This window comes from Dicentrarchus labrax, unplaced genomic scaffold, assembly GCF_905237075.1.
Source record: "Dicentrarchus labrax unplaced genomic scaffold, dlabrax2021, whole genome shotgun sequence".
Taxonomy (NCBI): domain Eukaryota; kingdom Metazoa; phylum Chordata; class Actinopteri; family Moronidae; genus Dicentrarchus; species Dicentrarchus labrax.
Window position 1 is genome coordinate 30,582,622 of NW_026136721.1, and position 19,620 is coordinate 30,602,241.

General features: G+C 41.0%; 4 protein-coding genes across 5 annotated transcripts; 3 read left to right on the forward strand and 1 right to left on the reverse strand.

The window, feature by feature from the left end:
• Positions 1 to 54: 54 nt before the first annotated feature.
• On the forward strand, positions 55 to 2,170 carry LOC127355611 (cell death-inducing p53-target protein 1-like). Its single transcript, XM_051386668.1, has 4 exons — positions 55 to 610; positions 691 to 810; positions 1,229 to 1,403; positions 1,512 to 2,170. Exons 1-4 carry the CDS (start codon positions 550 to 552, stop codon positions 1,627 to 1,629), a joined length of 474 nt encoding a protein of 157 aa, XP_051242628.1. The 5' UTR covers positions 55 to 549; the 3' UTR covers positions 1,630 to 2,170.
• Positions 2,171 to 2,274: 104 nt separating this feature from the next.
• LOC127355600 (proline-rich protein 18-like) lies at positions 2,275 to 4,359 on the forward strand. The gene has a single exon (XM_051386653.1). The coding sequence runs from the start codon at positions 2,598 to 2,600 to the stop codon at positions 3,603 to 3,605; it is 1,008 nt and encodes a 335-aa protein (XP_051242613.1). The 5' UTR covers positions 2,275 to 2,597; the 3' UTR covers positions 3,606 to 4,359.
• A 98-nt stretch (positions 4,360 to 4,457) lies between these two features.
• On the reverse strand, positions 4,458 to 12,265 carry abcg2b (ATP-binding cassette, sub-family G (WHITE), member 2b). 2 transcript variants are annotated; one of them, XM_051386620.1, is made up of 15 exons: positions 11,980 to 12,265; positions 11,217 to 11,276; positions 11,008 to 11,125; positions 10,776 to 10,931; positions 10,116 to 10,273; positions 9,710 to 9,861; positions 9,308 to 9,400; positions 8,830 to 8,978; positions 8,376 to 8,527; positions 7,718 to 7,807; positions 6,829 to 6,953; positions 6,170 to 6,324; positions 5,916 to 6,005; positions 5,731 to 5,783; positions 4,458 to 5,608 (listed from the first exon to the last, which is right to left on the reverse strand). In XM_051386620.1, exons 1-15 carry the CDS (start codon positions 12,129 to 12,131, stop codon positions 5,461 to 5,463), a joined length of 1,851 nt encoding a protein of 616 aa, XP_051242580.1. In that variant the 5' UTR covers positions 12,132 to 12,265; the 3' UTR covers positions 4,458 to 5,460. The 2 variants fall into 2 exon arrangements, with proteins under 2 accessions (XP_051242580.1, XP_051242579.1); XM_051386619.1 differs by having other exon boundaries at positions 8,830 to 8,981.
• Positions 12,266 to 13,617: 1,352 nt separating this feature from the next.
• hapstr1b (HUWE1 associated protein modifying stress responses b) lies at positions 13,618 to 18,259 on the forward strand. The gene is made up of 4 exons (XM_051386662.1): positions 13,618 to 14,070; positions 15,918 to 15,998; positions 16,099 to 16,374; positions 16,461 to 18,259. Exons 1-4 carry the CDS (start codon positions 13,875 to 13,877, stop codon positions 16,697 to 16,699), a joined length of 792 nt encoding a protein of 263 aa, XP_051242622.1. The 5' UTR covers positions 13,618 to 13,874; the 3' UTR covers positions 16,700 to 18,259.
• The last annotated feature ends 1,361 nt before the right edge of the window (positions 18,260 to 19,620 follow it).

Genomic DNA, 19,620 nt, shown 5'->3' on the forward strand with positions numbered 1-19,620 from the left:
CTTCCATAGATTACCAACCCGGCCACAGATTCCCAGGGCCCCTGAAAGCCACACATTACCACTTGGTTTATGGTAGTTTGACTGATTGTGATTTTGTTGATTACGCACTACTAAAAAGTAAAATCAGGATAAGGGCCATTAGATAGGACCTGCTGTCCTGTACATGTACATGGTGCTGTGGTACTGTTAACTTTGCTCCAACACACACATCTTAATTTTATAGTGTTTTTTGGCAACATGTAAACCTTTTAAAATCCAAAGAAGTCAATGGACACGCTATCAAGCTCCATTATTTCTGCAGTAAGTGAATGAAAGGTGGCTGTATAGTGCAAATTTTTTAAAAAATTACCTCCAAATCCCGTCTGCCTCATTTTAAAGCTCACCCTGCTATTGACTTGTGGGTAATAGATTCTGAAACCAATCACAGGAGGTTTTAATTAGTATCTCTCCATCGCAGCTGGTAGACCTACAGGTGAACTGCTCCTGGCTGCAAACATCATTCAGATCCTCACGCTCTGTTTTCTCTCTTTTACACCACCTAACTGTTATATGGAGCCATTAACAAAAGTGGACGAGCCATTTCCTACACCTCCACCGTATTTCTTACCAGGTAAAATAAACTCTCAACTTGCTGCTTTGTTCACTGGGACAGTTTTCACAGAAGCTTGTTGTATGTGTTTGTTCCTCCAGACTCTGGGCAAGATGCGAGGACCTACCATATTCACTCACCTTTCAGCCCTGCACCACCTCCTCCTTCCTTCTCCTTTTCTCCTGGACTTGGCTGCTCCACCCAAACTTACTCACCTCCAGGTACACGCTCACTTCACATCTGCCTCCATTTTGAACATGAACATCTGAATGTCACATTTTCTTTGTCATGTTCTTTCCTTAAGACATTACAGATTTTCTGGGGTATTTTTTATGTTGGGCCGTGTTGATTGTAGTCGCATTAATAGTGTTGTATTGTCCAAAATTATCAAAACAAATAGTTAATTATGAATGTTACATACTGGTAGTTTTAGAGGGAGTGGGTTAACATGCAATAATAGGAAAAAATATCATATTTAGAAACGTTTTTTCTTTGCAAAGTTCCAGGTAGAAATGGTAGTTTTGTATAATAAATGGAAATACTTTCCTCGTCCAACCTCTCAAACAACACTGGTCAGATAATGTTGAGGACTGTAAGAGAGAGAAATTGTAATTCTCTCCTCCCATGTCTTCTCTCTAGTGTCTGCTCTCCCTCCGCTTACTCCCAGGCCGAAGTTTGTGAGCTATGAACCGGAGCTGTATCGCTCTCCAGCTCTGACAACATGCCCTGCTTGTCAGACTCAGGTCACCACCCAGGTCACCTACCAAGTCGGGACTCACGCGTGGCTCATGTGTTTTGTGTTTGTGTTATGCGGGTGAGGAGAGACTCATTCAAAAAGCTAAATCTGGCTAATCTAAATACCAAAACATCAATCATCAGACATTCAAAAGGCAAAAACTGATGTGTAATTTCTGTCTCGCAGGTTGCTGCTTGGATGCTGCCTGATTCCACTATTTGTGAACTATTTCAAGGATGTCCATCACACTTGTCCTCGCTGTCGACATGTCCTCTACATACGCAAGAAGACATGCTGTGAATGAAAACACGCAAGCTTACAGCCGTAACACCATAACATAAGTTTAAACTGATTATTGCAGTACAATGTATCTATACCTGTCTCAAAGTTGGTCAGGATAACTTAAAATATATAGATGTATATGTTTAAATGTATAATAATATATAAGAGAAGATGTGTTAGTTTCTGTCATGTTGAATTTAGAGGGTTTTAACTACATTTTAATCAGATTTTGTAACAAATCTTATCAAATAAATGTTTTTTGTGACAATTTTTTTAATTTTCTGTCCTATCGAAGAAGAGCACACAACAGGAATATATTCTACATTTGGATATGAGCAGATTGTGCTCATCAGAAATTTATCGCAAACAAATAATGCAAACTCAATTAGCATTTAGTTGAACTTACTTAGCTTTTTTTATCCACAAATGAATACCATGAGATATAGTTGAAAGCTGTAGGAAAAGCTAGTAAGTGGACTTTGAGTTATGCTGTATGTCATCCCTTCTCTCTCTCCCTCTTTCCTGTCCCTCTCTCAAGCTGTCGGATCATACATAAAGGAATAAAAACCCCACTAAAACAATTACTTATTTGTGAACCAACTACATTCAAGTTCAAGAAGGATGTTTATTTTATGTTTTTAACATGTTTATTGATTTTGATTAAGAGTGAAGTGTCCTGCTTAAAGAGTGACTTGTGTTCACAGCTACTGACTCCCACCTTACTTTCTCTTTAGTCATTAATACAGCCTGTGCGGATTAAGCCTGCATGTGCACTTGCACTGTGTGTAGTAAACCTGCCCACACTGATGACACCAGAGGATTACAAGTGTGGGTTTATTTTAGATCTTTGAGCCTCCAGAGTAATGAGCATTTGAGTTGCAGCAAAACCCTTCATTCCCCTCCTCTGAGGTCACACTGAAGCCTTCCAGGCCACGCCCTCCTGCTGCACAGGTATAAGACGCTGTCGGGATGTCTGCCACTTCAGGGTAGATGAGCACTGGTGGATCCCAGCAGCAACACACGGCTCACCCCTGCATGGCCGAGGATGCATCGAAGTATCTCTCCTCCCTCAGTAAACCTGTTTCCACCTTAGTGCCCTATTTTTCTTTCATCCAGCATTTCAAACGCAAAACGGAACTCCTCTCCTATTTGATCCTGTGTGTTTCCAAAATGCCATTCATCCCACCTGTGTCGATTGCACGCTCTGTGTCAGGGCTGGCCGTGAAGGAGAGACCTATCAACAGCACTTCATCTACAACTACTCTGGCCAAGACGAAGGTCCAAAAAGATGACAAAGGCAGCTCAGTGAAGGAGCGATTGGCTTCGAACCTCAAGCAGCTGGGGAAAAAGAGCCAACCCAGGAGTCATCTGCCAACCGCCAAAGGAGTTTCAGGAGCAGAGCTGCATTCAAAGAGAAGGGACAGATTGTTGCCTTCATCACAAACGGACAGCTTCCCTGCCTCCAGCTCAGGCGAGTCCCTGTCCAAGACACAGCAGCACAGCCCTGTGAAGAGTGAACCAGAGGGGAAGACGAAGGCCATGCATCAGGAGGAGGCCCATTTCACACTGACTCTCACACCAGAGGCTGTTCTGTTGCTGCAGCGGAGGAGCAGTGAGAGACGTCAACATTCAGCATCCAGAAATGTTGGAAGCGGAGGTGGTGTTTCTGGAAACGCTTCAGATTCCAGACGCAGGAGGGAAAATGTCTCTAAAAGGCATCAACCAGCAACACAGAGACACAGCACTCTAAACAGCAGAGCCAATGCTAAAAACAACTGTGATACTGAACTCAGAGACATAAGCTCAATAGTGAAAATCTCTCTTCTGAACGAGCAACATAAGTATGATGATGTGGAGTATGAGGAAGAGGAGGACTATGGTGTGGATGAGCGTGTGGTGCTGAAATGTACAGAGTGGCTCCGTGGGTTGGAGAACACACCAGTGACAGTGGGAAACAGCCGGAATAAGAGTGCGAAAAGTGGTGTGAAAAGTTTCTGAAGGTTAAATTAAAAGCAGGTGTCGTCTTCCGACCTGAGAATGAACTGCAGCCTCTGTTTCTGTGTTTGCTATTTGAAGATGTGCTTACTGTGTGTTACTGGTGCTGTGGGTTTCTCTTGTGGATGCTTCAAGGATATGTAAAACAACTGTAGGATTTTACTGTTCCTGCTAAGATATTCATCCACTGTGACAGTGTTTTTATGAAACTGTTGTTCATGAAATGTTCTGTTCCTGCTGTTTTGTTGGATCCATCTTCTCCAAGTCCGTGGGGAAGTAAAACTTAAGACGCCTCATAAGGACAAATCATATTTTACCATTCGATCACATTTTTAAACCCTTTGTCACAGGGGAGATTCTTAAGTTTACAAAGACATATACTGAAGTTGGGGGAACTATGTATAAAACAATGCACAAGATATTTAGAATGTTTTCATTTAATGCAATGGTACCATCATAAAAATTATGGGTTTTCAATATTGCACCAAACAGCATAGATCTTCAACGAAGAGCTGGTATTAATAATATATATGTGATACTGTCAGACAGTGTAATAAAGTTATTTTCCAATCTTAAAGTTATAGTGAAATTAAAGAGTTGTTCACTGTTATTTAAAAAAAATTCAATTAAATTGAAAAATGTTTAATTTTTGAAAGCCTCTGTTATGTGTAACTGTTTTTCTCATCCCTGTAATAAAATTTTACAGCATGCACTTGAGACATACATATTTTATGTTAATAAGATTATTTTATCAGTATATTTTGTAAAACCTGCATAAAGTTTGTAACATAAAATAAAGTGACAATTCCTTCACTGGTGCTACAAGGCATTAATAAAAAATCTTTATGCATTGACTACAATTTCGTTTACATTAATTTAATATATATATATATTATTTATGAAAATGTTCCTTTTTAAGAACCCAAATAACCAAAACAAAGAAATAGACATGACAGAGTAGAATAAAATAACTACCATCACACAGAAAAAGTGCACATAATGTGCAGGTAAATCAGTATGATGAAATGACCACAAGTAGATTGAGGGTCAGAAACAGCCTCCATAAAACCAAGACCAGAGGAAGGCCCAAATGAAGGCCAGAAAACGGAAATCTCGGTGGATCAAAACACAATACAGCACAGTGTAATACAATTCGATACAATGCGCTCCCAGGTCGACACCTCTCCCTCCTAATATGTTCAATAAAGGATCCCCAGACAGTTAGAAGTTAAGAAACTTGGGATGGGCAGTGGACAGAGTATACCAGTTTCTTCAAGGTATAGACAAGAAACCATGTAATCTAGCTTTTCCTTTAAAGCCACTCTCTCAGGATAACCTTTTTTGCTATGACCAAATCAAACACGAGGGCTTGTTGTAATGCTGGAGGAAGAGTGGAAGCATCAGGGATTAGCTGATTGCTGAATATCTCGTTGTACAAAAAGGAAATGAGAGCAAATGAGACCAGAAGTCATACCTGACTATTTGTAAAATGTAGCTTCTGTACATCTTTTCTTTCCTGTAGCTAATGTCTCACTCGCTGTAAGTAGCTTTGTAAGCAGTTTAGTTTGGCTGTTGCTGTACATTGCCTCGTGCACAAACCAAGTGTGCTTAGTGGCAGCTTATCCACCTGAGAGTCAAATGTTACAACACGTGTGTTTATGTGTGAGAGCGTGAGTGAGTGACAGTAAGAGACAGAGATATTCCATGTGTAGTGTTCAACAAATACTTTGATTTTAAATAAAAATGTAAATAATCACATTGTATTTCATCTGCTGCACATAAGCTCCATCTGAAGCTTGTTAAATAAATATAAGAAAGGAGACAGTGGCTGATGGATACATAAGCAGATGGGCGGGCATTATTTCCAGCGGTTGATTCGTCGCAGCTGCACATAGGCCAGGAACATGCAGACCAATATGATTCCCAGCAGAGCCACCTGGTTCTGCCAGAAGCCCCACACAGAGTAGTCGATGTCCTGGCTTTTCAGGAACAGCTCCCCTGGGATACTGCAACACAGATGAGAGAGGCTCATTGTGTCTGTGTCTGAGTGTGTGTGTGTGTGTGTGTGTGTGTGTGTGTGTGGGTTATTGTATTTAAAGGAGTGGCTCAGTTATTGCTCAGCACTCACATGGTGGTGTTGCTGTAGAAGAACTGTCCTGTCATCTCGTTGATGAATGCAGCCTGAGAGAGACAAAGAGACTGTGCTGAACGACTTCCTCGCTACAGATAAAGACAGATTAAATTTAACCCCACTTATCTCATTCTCACAACCACACCCTTCTTTTCTTACTCAGCCTGCTTTCCATATCTTACATTCAATCCATATCTGAAGATACTGATCCATTTCAGCCAGGAGAGCCAGGTCAGCATGGAATTGAGATTGACAAGAAAACCACCGAAGACCTGAAACGGGAGGATGAAGAAGGGAGAAAGGGAATAATACACATGATAGATAAATCTTCAAGAGCAGTGTTGGGCAGTAAGGCATTTCTAGTACTACTTTTACAGAGTAATAGCATTATGATCTCTGTCGTCTATGTTTTTGTGTGTGAGTCTTGGCGTCTCACCATCATGAAGACGAAGGGTAGAGCAATGAGGATGTTAGCCATGGCAAATGAAGATACACTCGCTGAGACAAGGAAGGCCAGACCGACTCCTGCCAGACTGACCAGAGACATGGTCAGAGCAAAGCACAGGAAGGCCTCAAAGGCAGGCTTCAGCCCTGAAAGAGTGGAGGGTGCATGTGAAGAGAATGACAGAAAATTCTATATAAAACAAAAACAGCCATTTTAATATAATCCAGAGTGTTACTTTTAGTAGGTTCCCCTTGGTTGGATGAGACATGGCAGTAAGGTCAAATGGAAGAGCTCATGTATGCCCCTAAAATATTCTAAACTGGAATCTGTCATCTGGATTTTATTTCTAAAAACTTGAACCCCTTTGGGATGAAGTCAAGCCTGTGCAGAAATAATTATGGACTGTTTCCTTATTCACTACATAATTTGCTGCATTCACACTCTAAATCAACTGGGGAATATGATGAAGGCACTTCTTGATTTGGAAGTCTCTGCATGAGTCCTAAAGGAGATTAAAACAGGAACAATAGTCATTTCAAGGACATGAATAAAACAGCACCTGTTCTTCTCTACACTTGGTGACTGTCTGCAGTCTCATCTGGTGTGTGTTCTTGAATGTGTGCGTGTGTGCTTGTATGTAAGAGAATTACCCATCATATAGTAGGCGATGGCTGAAAAGATAAAGATGGGGATGATGCGGTTGGGGATGAGATCAGCAAAGATCTTGGACAGGAAGTAGACAGAAGTACGGTAATAGCCACTGGAGTTCTCGTGACTGCAACATCATTGACAAAGACTTTCATGAAACACATAAATACAACCACTGGGAGAGAGCTAGAAGCATGGGATTGTAAAGGATTTGTAGATTTAAAACTATAAAAAAAAACAAATCAAATTAATGTCACACTTTTGATCTACCACTGTAGATTAAAGGCTTGTTTCCATTTGCTAACAAATCTCAGGAAAAATACAAAACCAACATTGCGTTGTTGTTCAAACAAGCATTGTCTGTTTAGCCAAGACCTGAACGTGGACACTAGTTTAGTTGGACTCAATCCCACATACGCCTTCTTACTCCTGTGAATAGGCACTACAGCCCCAAATGTATATTAATCCGCAGCTCAAAATAGTTCCCAACAAATGCACTATTTACTCCTGTTTGAGTAAAGTTTGCACAAAAATCCAATCAGGAACTGTTTTAGGAAATTATTTATGAATTATTTATTTTTGAAAAATTAAGACAAAACTCTATGGACTGATTTTAAAGGGCTTGGGGCTGAATGCCGCAGACAGACAAGGGAATCCGGAAAGTGCTTAAAGTATTATTGAGACAATCTTATGAAACACGTTGTTGGTTTTGGTCTTTTCAAGGGAAAATAAGAAGAAATGGCCTAAAGAAAAATACAGAAAAAAACTGTCCTTATACTTTAAATAGCAATAAAAACAAAAGTGTGATCCACATAAATCTATCTAGGCACTTCTTCATGCACCGTCTGCATACATCAGCACGTACACACACAACTTTTATCTTTCACTCACATGAAAATCGCCCTTTCATTGATAAAGAGTTCAACAGCAGAGAGATTCCCAAACACCATGTTGATGATAAGGAAGAAGAACGCTCCACTCCTGTCACAGAGAGAGAGGGAGAGTAAGTTAGTTATCTAGTTAAATGTACTACAAGGAGTCTTTAAATGCTTACTCTCAATTTAAAGGACCAGTGTGTAGGATTTAGTGGCATCTAGTGGTGCGGCATACTGCTCACCTTCCAAGCCTGTAGGTGAAACTACGGTCGCAAAAAATACAAAAGGTGCTATCTAGACCCAGTGTTTGGTTTATAGAAACATGTTGGTTCAACGTGGCGGACTCTGTGGAAGAGAACCTGTTTCCTCTGTAGGTAAAATCGTCTCATTCTAAGATAATGAAAACACAGTGATTCTTATTTTGAGGTGATTTTACACTAATGACAACATAACCATGGAAAATATATTAAATTTCTGCCAATAGATCCTTCTAAATGTTTCAGAACAATAAAGAGAAACCTGTGATACTGAGATGGGCTGAGGATGGGCTTGAGATGGGCTGAGGAAAGGTGACACATTAATAGTAGGAAGAGTGTGCGCAGAGGTGACTATAGAGCAGATACACTGAGTTAAAACTAGGTTGGTTGTTATGCTGCTGGTTATCCGTACTGTACCTGTTCTGTAAAGCCTCGGGCAGTGTTAAGGGCATTTGGTAATAAATGAGTCCCACCAGAATTGCAAAAAAGATGTTGAGAGCCAATTGGGCATATGAGGTCTGAGGGTTCCTCAGACTGTTCAGCACCGTCCTGCCACACACCACACGCAACTGTCACAAACACAGACACACAGAAGGAAACAGTTTTTTTTATGGGCATGATGACAGTTATAAACAGGGTTCATTCAGCGGGCAGCCAAGGGCACTGTCCTAACAGCTGGCTGGTATAGTCATTAATCTCTACGACGTTACATCACAAATAACATAAACTCAATTTTGGTTAATGAGAAAATTAATAACTGAGATTTTAATTCTCTCAAATAGATCATTATTATTTTTTAATTATTATTATATATTATTTTAAGTTTTTTTTAATGTAAGAAACATGTTTCTGAACTGTAAAGATGGCTGACCTGATAGAGGAAAGAGGTAACGTAGTCGGCTGCCTCATCTTGACCTTTTACCCCTTCAGCAGTGCTCTTGTTCACATGGTCCAACTCCTCAAGCACATTCTGGCACAGTTGGGACTGACGGTACTTAGTTGCCAGTGGGTTTTTACACTCTACTGAGGAAAGAGAGAGAGGCCTTTATACATTGTCATGTTGTAGATAAGGACAGCATAATAAACCATTTTATAACAGTCATTAACTTTTCTCAGTTACACAATGTTTGGAGTTATTTTACTCATCCATATTCATTGTCTATATTTCAACATGTGGCAAGTTCTGTAATAGCTGTGTTACACTTCAAAGTATAGTTATTAAAACACCATTAAAAGAATGACTATATGTAACCTAGATGTCTAAAAACTTCCTAACCAATTTTTGACTTAGATCTAGAAGTATTCTTACCCACAAAACACCAAACTGTGCGTGTTTTGTGTAGACGTACCTGTACTAAGTGTTTCTAATGTTGATTTTGCTTCTCCATTAGTGATGTCCATAAAAAAATCAGCAGGGTTGTTGAAAGACTCAATTTGGTAGCCTGTACGAAAACATATACATCATATCCACAACACATGAAACACTGTAATAAGGACCTCTATAAAACACCCTGACATGGTACTTGAGAATTTACATAGAACATAGTTTCATACTAACGTAGTAAAATATTATTTATGAATATTAAAATATAAAGCAACAGCTAAATGGAGGTAGCTGTCAAGCATCAGGACTTCATATGACGATACAATATTTTTCCCTTTTTGATATAGAGATTTATCATATTGAATGTAATATTTAAAATTTTAACACATTCCTAATCAAGGGCTTATCATAATTAACACACACATACCGAGGTTTGTGAAGTACTCCAGTGCATGGTCTGCTGCTCCTGCATACACCACCTCGCCTTTGTGCATTAGAGTCAGGTGGTCAAACTGTCTGAAGATGGAGTAGCGTGGCTGGTGAATGGAGAAGATCACAGTCTTACCTCTTCTGGACAACCTGGATGCACATAAGGACATTTGTTTACATCCATATTGTTACAGGAGACACAAAGACAGCAGCAGCTTGTAAAGATGCGGGGCATCAGTGATGCCTGCTCTAACAAATGTTAATTAAAGCTGACAGTAAACAGCGCGTTGTCCACAGTGTGACCCCGCCATCTTCAGCATCTACTGTGTGCTTCAGTTGTAATTTGTATCGTATGTGTGAGTATGTGTTGCCTATCTTGAGAATAATGAGTAATTTTGTCGTACTTGTGCAGTAGACCGATGATACAGTTTGCTGTGTTAGAATCTAGTCCAGTGGTCGGTTCATCCAGAAACAGCAGAGAGGGGGAGGTGATGAGCTCCATCCCGATGCTGCACCTCTTTCTTTCACCTCCAGATACACCACGCAGAAACTCTGTCCCTATCTGTGCAGACACACGCATAAATACACAAAAAACACTGGGCTGCTAAGGGTGAAATATGCTGTTAATGTAACTTGGGGACTTGCTTTTGGGCTATTTTAATGTCAGTATTTTTTGCTTTTAATTGAGTAACTTTTCACTGAAGTAGTAGACTTTGCTGCAGTTGAAATACAGTACATCATTACAGAGTACAAAGAAACATATAGAGTTAACGTAGAGGAAAGGAATAACACGTTTTATTTTCCAATTCATTCACTTCATTATATAGTTTGAACACTTATCTCTCATGTGAGTAGGGTTAGGGAAGTGACAAAGACCAATTTTCTTTTACAAAATACCTCTAAGTGAGCTTCTTTCTACATTTACATTTTTACATTACATTACCTTAGAAAGATATTAGTAAAATAACAATCTTTAAGAATGAGAAAGACCTTGCAGTACTCTTTCCAATACTGCTGTATAGTGAGTGATATGCAACCATTAGCTTGTGTATATAGCACTGTACCTTAGTGTCTGCACAGTCGGTTAGGCCCAGGTCTTGTATGATGGCATCTACTCTTTGTTTTTTATCTGTAGAGGAGTGATGCTGAGGTTTGAGACGCAGGTTGGCACTGAACAGAAGGTTCTCCCTCACACTCAGAGTGCCCATCAGGATATCATCCTAGAAGCACATGGGTGATGTAAGCACAAACTAATCGGGGAGAGGAGAATGCATACGTATGTTTGTGTTTGTGTACCTGAACCACATAGGCAGAGCTGAGCCTGAGCTCTGACGTGACAACTCTGCCATCCACCAAGACTTTTCCTTGCTGCAGTCCAGCAGGGTCTTTTCTGCCTGCGATTACATCCAGAAGTCTGACAGAAAGAGAAAGAAACTAATATTCATGTTGCGCATGTGTGCGGGACAGTGCATGTGTGTTTGGATGTCCATGAACATGTTTCTTACGATGTTTTACCACTTCCAGTGGCACCCATGATAGCGTTCATCCCAGGTCTCATGATGCCACTGCAACAACCAATCAGAAAATCAAGTCAATTCTATTTAACTTAACTCGTTTTAAAATATTAAAACAATCAAGAATATGCTTTGTCCAATTACCATGATTTACTGTAGCTTTAAAATACAAAGATAAACCTTTACAATATAAACTGCAACATTATCACAAGTCAGGCAATCGCGGGTTACATTTAAAAAAAGCAATTTATTTGCTCAACTGTCTGACACCTTACAGTATGTTGTTCATGAAGCCATTATTGTTTGAATATTTCTTTATTATTTTTAATTAGGCGTTACCATAGGATAGGATAACCCTTCACTTATCATTTGATCTCTAGAAAACACTCCAGCCCACCACATCCATTAGTGTGCATCAGCGAATTCAGAAAAATATCGTCATTGCTCTATTGTGACAATAACTGTATAACAGGAAGTAAAGAACTAAAATCTCAAATTTTGTCGAATGTGGTGCCTTTTGAATGTCATTCATGCTTTGATTACTTGATTACTTTTCCTCATTACATGAAAAAATACTATATTTATAATGTGAAGGATGAGATTGCTGCCAGAACATCTTTGAAAAATACAACACGAGTGGCACATCATCATACAGGGGGCTCTAGCACGCTATCAGACAATCACCACCCAATGATAATGCTGTTAACCAGACAGAATGGTATGCACACACTGACAGTTAACTATCATATCCTACCTCACATCGTTGAGGATGTATTTTTCAGGACCTCTCTTGCAGCAGAATCTCCTCTCGTGAACACAATAGTGCAAGTTGCTGAATGTGACAGTTGGCCCTCGATCCTGGAAATACTCCTCAACGCCGCACACAGTCTGCTCCTTCTTAGACATCTTTACAAGCTTAAGATAGAGAGAGAGAGAGAAAAGGAGTCGGAAAGTAAAGGGTTGGTGACAGTATAGGTACAGGTACAGTCTGACACAGAGTCTACGATGTGACAGGGAGAGAGAGACAGACAGAGACAGAGCATGTAATCAGGGAGTTTCTGTTATAAACTAATCTGATCTTTGGACTCAGTCTCATAGAATTGTCCGTTCACAAAAAGATAGTGTGACATTGAACTTTCCCCCTAAATCTGCTGTAATTGTACCCAAGAAGCACCATGACCTTTATTATGTGATAATAGTTCATGATAATAGATGACAATATATATGCAAGTGTTATCAAACCATCGTCAGTACCTGTTCATGGTCAGGGGGGAGCTGAAATGGTGGGGTTAAGGTCAAGGTTCCTCCACACCAAACTGAGAAAAGCATGTGTGCTGTAGGATCAAGTTATCCCAGCTTAAAGCAACATTATGTAACTTTTGAAAGTAGAAATCATGAAGTATTCCTCTTACAAATTTAAAAAAAGGCAAATTAACACCCTTTCTCAGGGGTTTTCCTACTAAAGCCTTAACTGATCTGGTATGACCTCATAGTGGTTATGTCAGCTCACTTCAGTTAAATAGTGAATACGAGCAAAACTACACAAAAAGTATGCAACGCACGCAGACTCAGAATCACTTTTATTGGCCAGGAATGTGCACACATGCAAGGAACTTGACTCCGGTTTTCCGTTGCTCTCAATGTACAAACACAGACTAACAGCATTAATAAACAGAACAAGTTCAACAAAATAGAAATAGACTCATCCAATCCAATCCAACTTTATTTGTTAAGCACTTTAAAACAACCAAAGTTGACCAAAGTGCTGTACAGGAGAATAAATAAGACATCATAAATAAAAGACATAACAGCTCACATGAGGCGCAAAATAACATATAATACAACAATAAAATGAAAAGACATAAATAAAAATAATAACCATGCAATAACAAGCAATCAAAAAGTAAAAATAACAAATACAAAAAATAAATCAAGTAAATAAAGTCGACATCTTACTAGGTGTCAAAGGCCACAGAGAAGAGATGGGTTTTAAGACTGGTTTTAAAAACAGACAGAGAAGAGGCCTGTTTAATGTGCAGAGGCAGATCATTCCATAATTTACGAGCAGACACAGCAAAGGCACGTACTTATATGTACAGTTATACATATATATATATAAACAAATATAAATACAGCCTAGTAGTCCCTGTCTCCATGGTGCGGCTGCCCCCTGCCGTACAGTATGCTGTACGACCTGCTGGTGGAGAGGCTCCTCCTTCACATCAACGTTGTTTTTCTCTGACCTTTTTCTCTTATTTTGTAGTCGTCCAATCAGGCTTCGTGTTCGGCACAGAGAACCGCCCACAGAACCCCTGCAACCAATCGCGTTTCAGCACAGTGGGGGGGGGAAATGGGCGTGGCCAGTCCCCGAAATTCTTAGGTGTTGTCATCGCGTTCTTTAGTGTGGTGTGCTTTACACAGGGCGTGTGGGCGGAATTGAACCTGTCCACAATGCGACTCTAACAGGAATTGTTTGGGTTTTTTTTTTTTTTTCCCCCCACTGTAGCTTGTCAGGGTGGGGAGGTGTGTAACGTCTTTCTCATCTAGAATCCAGATCTGACACCGGCGGACACCAAACAATCCAACATTTCCAAAAAAAAAAAAAAAAGACTCGCTTGTAGGGCTGCTAGCTAACGCCTAACGCTAGCTATGGAGGAGAGGAAGGAGGAGCGAGAAGCGGAGATCCAGGAGCACGGCCCCGAACACTGGTTCTCCAAGTGGGAGCGGCAGTGCTTAGCAGAGGCCGAGCAGGGGGACCCAAACGAGGAGGAGACGGAACAAAGCCAACAGAAACTGTGGCACCTGTTTCAGAACTCGGCCACGGCGGTAGCGCAGCTGTACAAAGGTCGGTACCTACCGGGAGCTAATGCTAACGGGAGCTAATGCTAACGGGAGCTAATGCTAACGGGAGCTAATGCTAACGAGAGCTAATGCTAACGGGAGCTAATGCTAACGGGAGCTACTGCTAACGGGAGCTAATGCTACCGGGAGCTAATGCTAACGGGAGCTAATGCTAACGGGAGCTAATGCTAACGGGAGCTAATGCTAACGGGAGCTAATGCTAACGAGAGCTAATGCTAACGGGAGCTAATGCTAACGGGAGCTAATGCTACCGGGAGCTAATGCTAACGGGAGCTAATGCTAACGGGAGCTAACCCAGAGGGAGACACACAAAGGGCAACGGGCTAGGCTAACGGTGCTAGCCTTTACGTTTACGAACAGCGTCGTTTAATTAACGTGTGTGTGTTTCCATGGTTGCGTTGAGTGACACGAAACTGTGTATTTATTCAAAAATGCGCCTTTTTTAAATTAAAATAAATAAATAATAATAATAATAATAATCGGTGGTTCCGCGGTTCTCTCCTCGACATCGTGACCCCGACGGAAGCTAACTCGAGCCCGCTAGCAGCTGCTAGCAGCCGGTCACCGTGTCAGGATATGTGGGACAACAGGGGCTGGGGATCGGACTCACGGTGGCTTCAGTTGTCAGAGGTCTCCCCCTCCCTCCCTCCCTCTCTCCAGCGCCCCAAGGCCGAATGGCTCCCCTATAAAAACGCCGGTAGTTTAGCAAGCAGCGTGTGTTTTCACTCTCTGAATGTTTTGGCTCACAATTAAATGTTGTTGTGTTTTTTTTTTGTCCACCCGTTAACTGGTAACCCAGCTCGTCAAAATGGCGATACACAGGGAGGAGTTTGCCGACTGGGAACAACTCGTTTGTTGACGGTCAAACGCAGTGGTAGTTTAATTGTCGCAGTGGTGTGGTGGCTTTTAATAAGCAGCGACTCAAAGACGGTTTATTTAATTTTATTTCAACACACACCGAAGGTAGTCTGCTGAGGACTATTGTTGTAAACATCCAGAACAAAATGGCGAAAGGATTTTTTTTTTTTTTTTTTTAAAGTAAACTGTTGTTGTTTGAGGTCTCGTCCTGCCTGTTCTGGACATTACACTGAAATTGCGGTGCTTGGAAATTACTTGTCAGCTTCTGCTATTGGGACACACCGAAACGGGAAATGCATGTGGGCCCCATTTTAAAATGTCTGTATTAAATGGTGACATCATGGTTGGTTAGATATGACCACTTAAAGTTATTTCCTGGGGGTAAAAATAATGGCTAAGAATATAATTCTCACACCAAAACAGCCTTATTTTGACACTGCTAGTCAAGTGCAGTCATTATCCCTCTCTCACAGAGCCCCCCTCCTCTGTTTGTTCAGGCTGTAACACAGCTGCAATCTTCATAAAATGTAACACCAGTGAGTCATTCGTAGAGGAAACCATATGGACAGCCCCTGCAGATTAGATGCAAGGATTTGCAGTCTAATTGAACTTGCGAGAGGATGATTGGTAGTAGAGATGTTGCACAGGCCCGGAGCCTTTTGTGCTTGTACTTTTGCAGGAAAGGCAAACTACGGTCTTCACCTCTCTGTTATGTATCTCTAGTCTTCACACAGCAGTTGTTTTTGACCCTGGATGTATTAATAAGGCTTTGAACGTAGTCTGGAAGTCATTGCCTGTGATAACGCCACCCACTGGTTATTTTTCTCTTTGAGTGCGAGCCCATTTCAACTGTTAAGAAGAAATGTGAGCTTGAGGGGGGCAGTGGGGGGTTTATGCAGCATCGGTGACATTTGGGGAAAAAAAAAGTTATAACCACAATCTGACCAACTTTTTTTTTAATGTAATTTACAGATCGAGTATGTCAGCAGCAAGGCCTCTCTCTCTGGGTGCCCTTCCAGAATGCAGCCACAGCTGTCACTAACTTGTATAAAGGTAAGTAATAAGTGATTTTGACTGTCACCCATCTTGTGGTTCACTGTATGTTTTGGTTGTCCGGATTTACTAAAAAACATTTGTCCTTTTGTGTCATCAGAGAGTATCGAGGCCCGCCAACGGAGCTATGACCTGGGCATCCACTTAGGCTACCAGCGCAGGAATAAGGATGTGATCGCATGGGTTAAGAAACGCAGAAGAACCATCAGACGCGAAGACCTTATCAGCTTCCTGTGTGGCAAAGTCCCACCTCCACGGACAGCTCGTGCCCCGCCCAGAGTTGCCATGGTGTCTGCAAGCCGGCCATCACCCCCAGAGACGGGCAGCTCTGTGGAGACCGACCTGCAGCCTTTCAGAGAGGCCATTGCACTGCATGGTAGGTCAAACTGTGGTATTGTAAGAGTAAGACGCTAGAGTTTGTACAGTTTGCAGTTGCTTCATGTTTCCTTTTCTTCCTTCCAGGCCTTAGTGGTGCCATGGCAAGTATTTCTGTGCGTTCTGGTCCTCCTGGTTCCCCAACTCACCCCGCTCAGTCCCTCAGTCGTCGTAGGAATGGTCTCCATGACGTGGACCTCAACACCTTCATCGCTGAGGAGATGGCGCTCCATTTGGATTCCACAGCCAATCGTAAACGTGGCCCTGCCCCCTGTAGTGATGTCATCACAGACTCACCAACTCATAAACGTAACAGGATGCTCTGAACTTTTCCTACGCCACTAATCCCTCTTCTGTCCTCTCCTTGGTGGCCGACTGGACAGCTGATGAGGACTGATGCCTTGGCCAACCATTGAAATCTTCCTTCTTTTCATCTTAGTTGCAATGCTATAAATAAAGGAACCCAGCTATTACCAACCCCACATATTTCTCCCCTTTTATTTTTCCTTCATAACCCCCTTTATTGTCTCACGCACCCTCTTTGTAGTAGTGTTCTGTTCTTTAGAAAATGTTCTTTTCTGTTTGTTTGGTTGCCCTCTGTAGATCTGATACCTAAGCCAGCACATGTCACATTTGTCATACACAAATTCTTAAATTGCAGAATGTTGCGTTTTAGGCATTTATTTGGCTGTGCTTCACATCTGATAATCAAATGGATCGGGCTCTTGCTTACTGTTTGCAGTTCTCCTCCCCTCATTCTCACACATACTTCCTCCTCCTCCTACTCTGTGGAGTGCTGGCCAAACCAGAATGGACTGAAACCGGGGCTTCTCAGAGGCTGATCCACCTCCCCCCTCCCCCGTGTGGCTCGCCGCAAGACGCTCGTCAGTGTGTGTATCTCATTCTGCTGCTCCTCTGTGTGTTTGCGTATCTGACAGCAGAACTGCCACTTACTGTGTTGTACTTGTCTTTGCCTTTGAGAAAGCTGCTACAGTATCTCTGGTTGTTGTGCAACTGTGTGTGTGTGTTTGTTTGTGTGTGAGAGAGAGAGAGTGTGTGAGAGCGAGTGTGTGTGGATGTGGATGTGGATGCAGGGTTCTGGCAAATCCAGCACCCACTTGAACGAATTATTTTCCGTTTTACTTAAATTCATCCTATTTTTTTTTTTCATTAGTTGCTCTTTGCAGCCCATAGCAGGGTTTTATCACAAAGCAGGTCAGTCAGTGTACGCAGATAATGGTGACTATCATTACTGTCTGAGTTAGCTGACTCTTTGAGTAGTGGGGGTGACAAGAGATAGAAAAGCAAGATATGTTTTCAACAAAGATTTCTTTGCTTAAGTACTCTTGTTTGGCGTCATTTGCAATTTTCTAATCACACTATTACCCATAGGTATTTTAGTGTTTACAAATAATCCAAATATACACCGTTTCCCTTTCAGCGGCGAAATACAGTTGACTGAGTACTCGCAGTAACAGTGTTTCAAAGCTTGCGTTTTACCTACTTTATGTTTACATCAGGCCCATTTATAAGAACTTGAAGTGGTGCACTGTCATCATTTTATCTCTTTAAGAGTTGCAACATTCTCACACTTAAGATTTCAGCTTTAACCCTCGATAATTACATGGGGGCATTGTCTGTGAACTAGTAGGGGGGCTGTGATATTTTACTTTGTTCAGCCACTTCACGGACTATTGGGTGCGATGGTTCAGCAAGGCTTGGGACACTTGTTTTGCTAATTTTACACACTGCTTTGTGATACAATCTTGTGTAATGTGTGTAAATAACTTGTAGGTGCTGTTATATGTGGTACATATTGTAAAAAGAAGTGCAAATCCATCGGGATGTCCATGTACAATTCTGACATTAAAGAAAATACAAGCGTTTATCTGCATTGTCTTTGTGTTTTATCCCGGTTGGATTTGATGTTTTACTGACTTTTTGCATTACCGGCTTGACATGGTTTTATTTCAGTAAAGGAAAATACTTCCTCTCAAAGTGATGAAGAGTGCAATGAAGTGGAAAAACCTGAGATTTTTTAGCTATTATCAATTACAGTGCTGCTCAGTTAACAAATGCCTTGTTCCTCCTCAGGTACTTAATCATTCATCTCATTTATAAAGAGCTTGATATTCAGATACATTTACCAAGGACAGGAGAATAAAGCATGTACTGAAAGGCTGTAGTAGTTGTATATCTGTTTGTTATTGTAACTGTATAGCAGAGTTCTGTGAAGCAGGTTGTCAACAAACGGACACATTTTGAGATCACTGCACAGTTCAACTTTGCCAACACATGGGGGCGACATAGACTACTTTGTTCTGCTTTCTGTTTTTACTTTTTTTTAAAAAGGAGCTTGTGCTTAACAGGAACCTGAAATGCAACGTTAATTGACGGATAGCAAAATATTGAACATACAAACAAACTCTGTACCGTTCCATTAAAAACAATTAGCTGTGGAGTTTTTCTATCTATCTAGAGTTATGCTTCCAAAGAGATAATTGTAAGCAGTATTTACACACAGGGAGGCATTTTAAGGACAAATCAAAATTGTGAAACAAAATATCACAGGGTGAAATAGAACCGTTTGCAACAAATCATGATGACAAAATTATTCAAATTGCAGCATTTCAGATGACTCAGTGCATTAGTGTGCAGTTGTGTCACAATGATGAGCAATTAGAGGTAGTTATGTACTTCACCTAGGCAGCGGCATCTTTTAACACTTAAAAAACGAATGTGAATAGGACAGACCTGGAGCTGCCATGGATACCAGACAGTTAATAAAGCTTATGACCTCTGCCAAGAACGTTGTGCTTTCAGTCCTGTTTATGCATCGTTAGTTAGAAGGATATGTCAAAAAGTAGATAACTGACTTATAATTTGATATAATTTGCTTGTAATCAAGATAATGAGCCCAGGAGAGACTTTTTTTTTTTAAATGTTTGATTAAGTTTAGCACCAAAACCATCTAACCATAAGGCCTTGAAGCAAAAATGTGTCCAAATAGGCCACAACCATTTCCACCTACACACATATTTTCACACTTTTATTTTTTTTTTTTTACCACTCCTACAAATTTTATCCAATCTTTATCACATTTGCTGCGTAAAGCCTACAGGATCACTTTGAAAAAAATATTTGTTCAGACAATACATGCACATCTGTTCACAGCATACCTGCAAAACTTGATGGCATTTTCACAAGCCATTATTTAGCAGTCATGAGTCTGACTTGCTTGATTCAT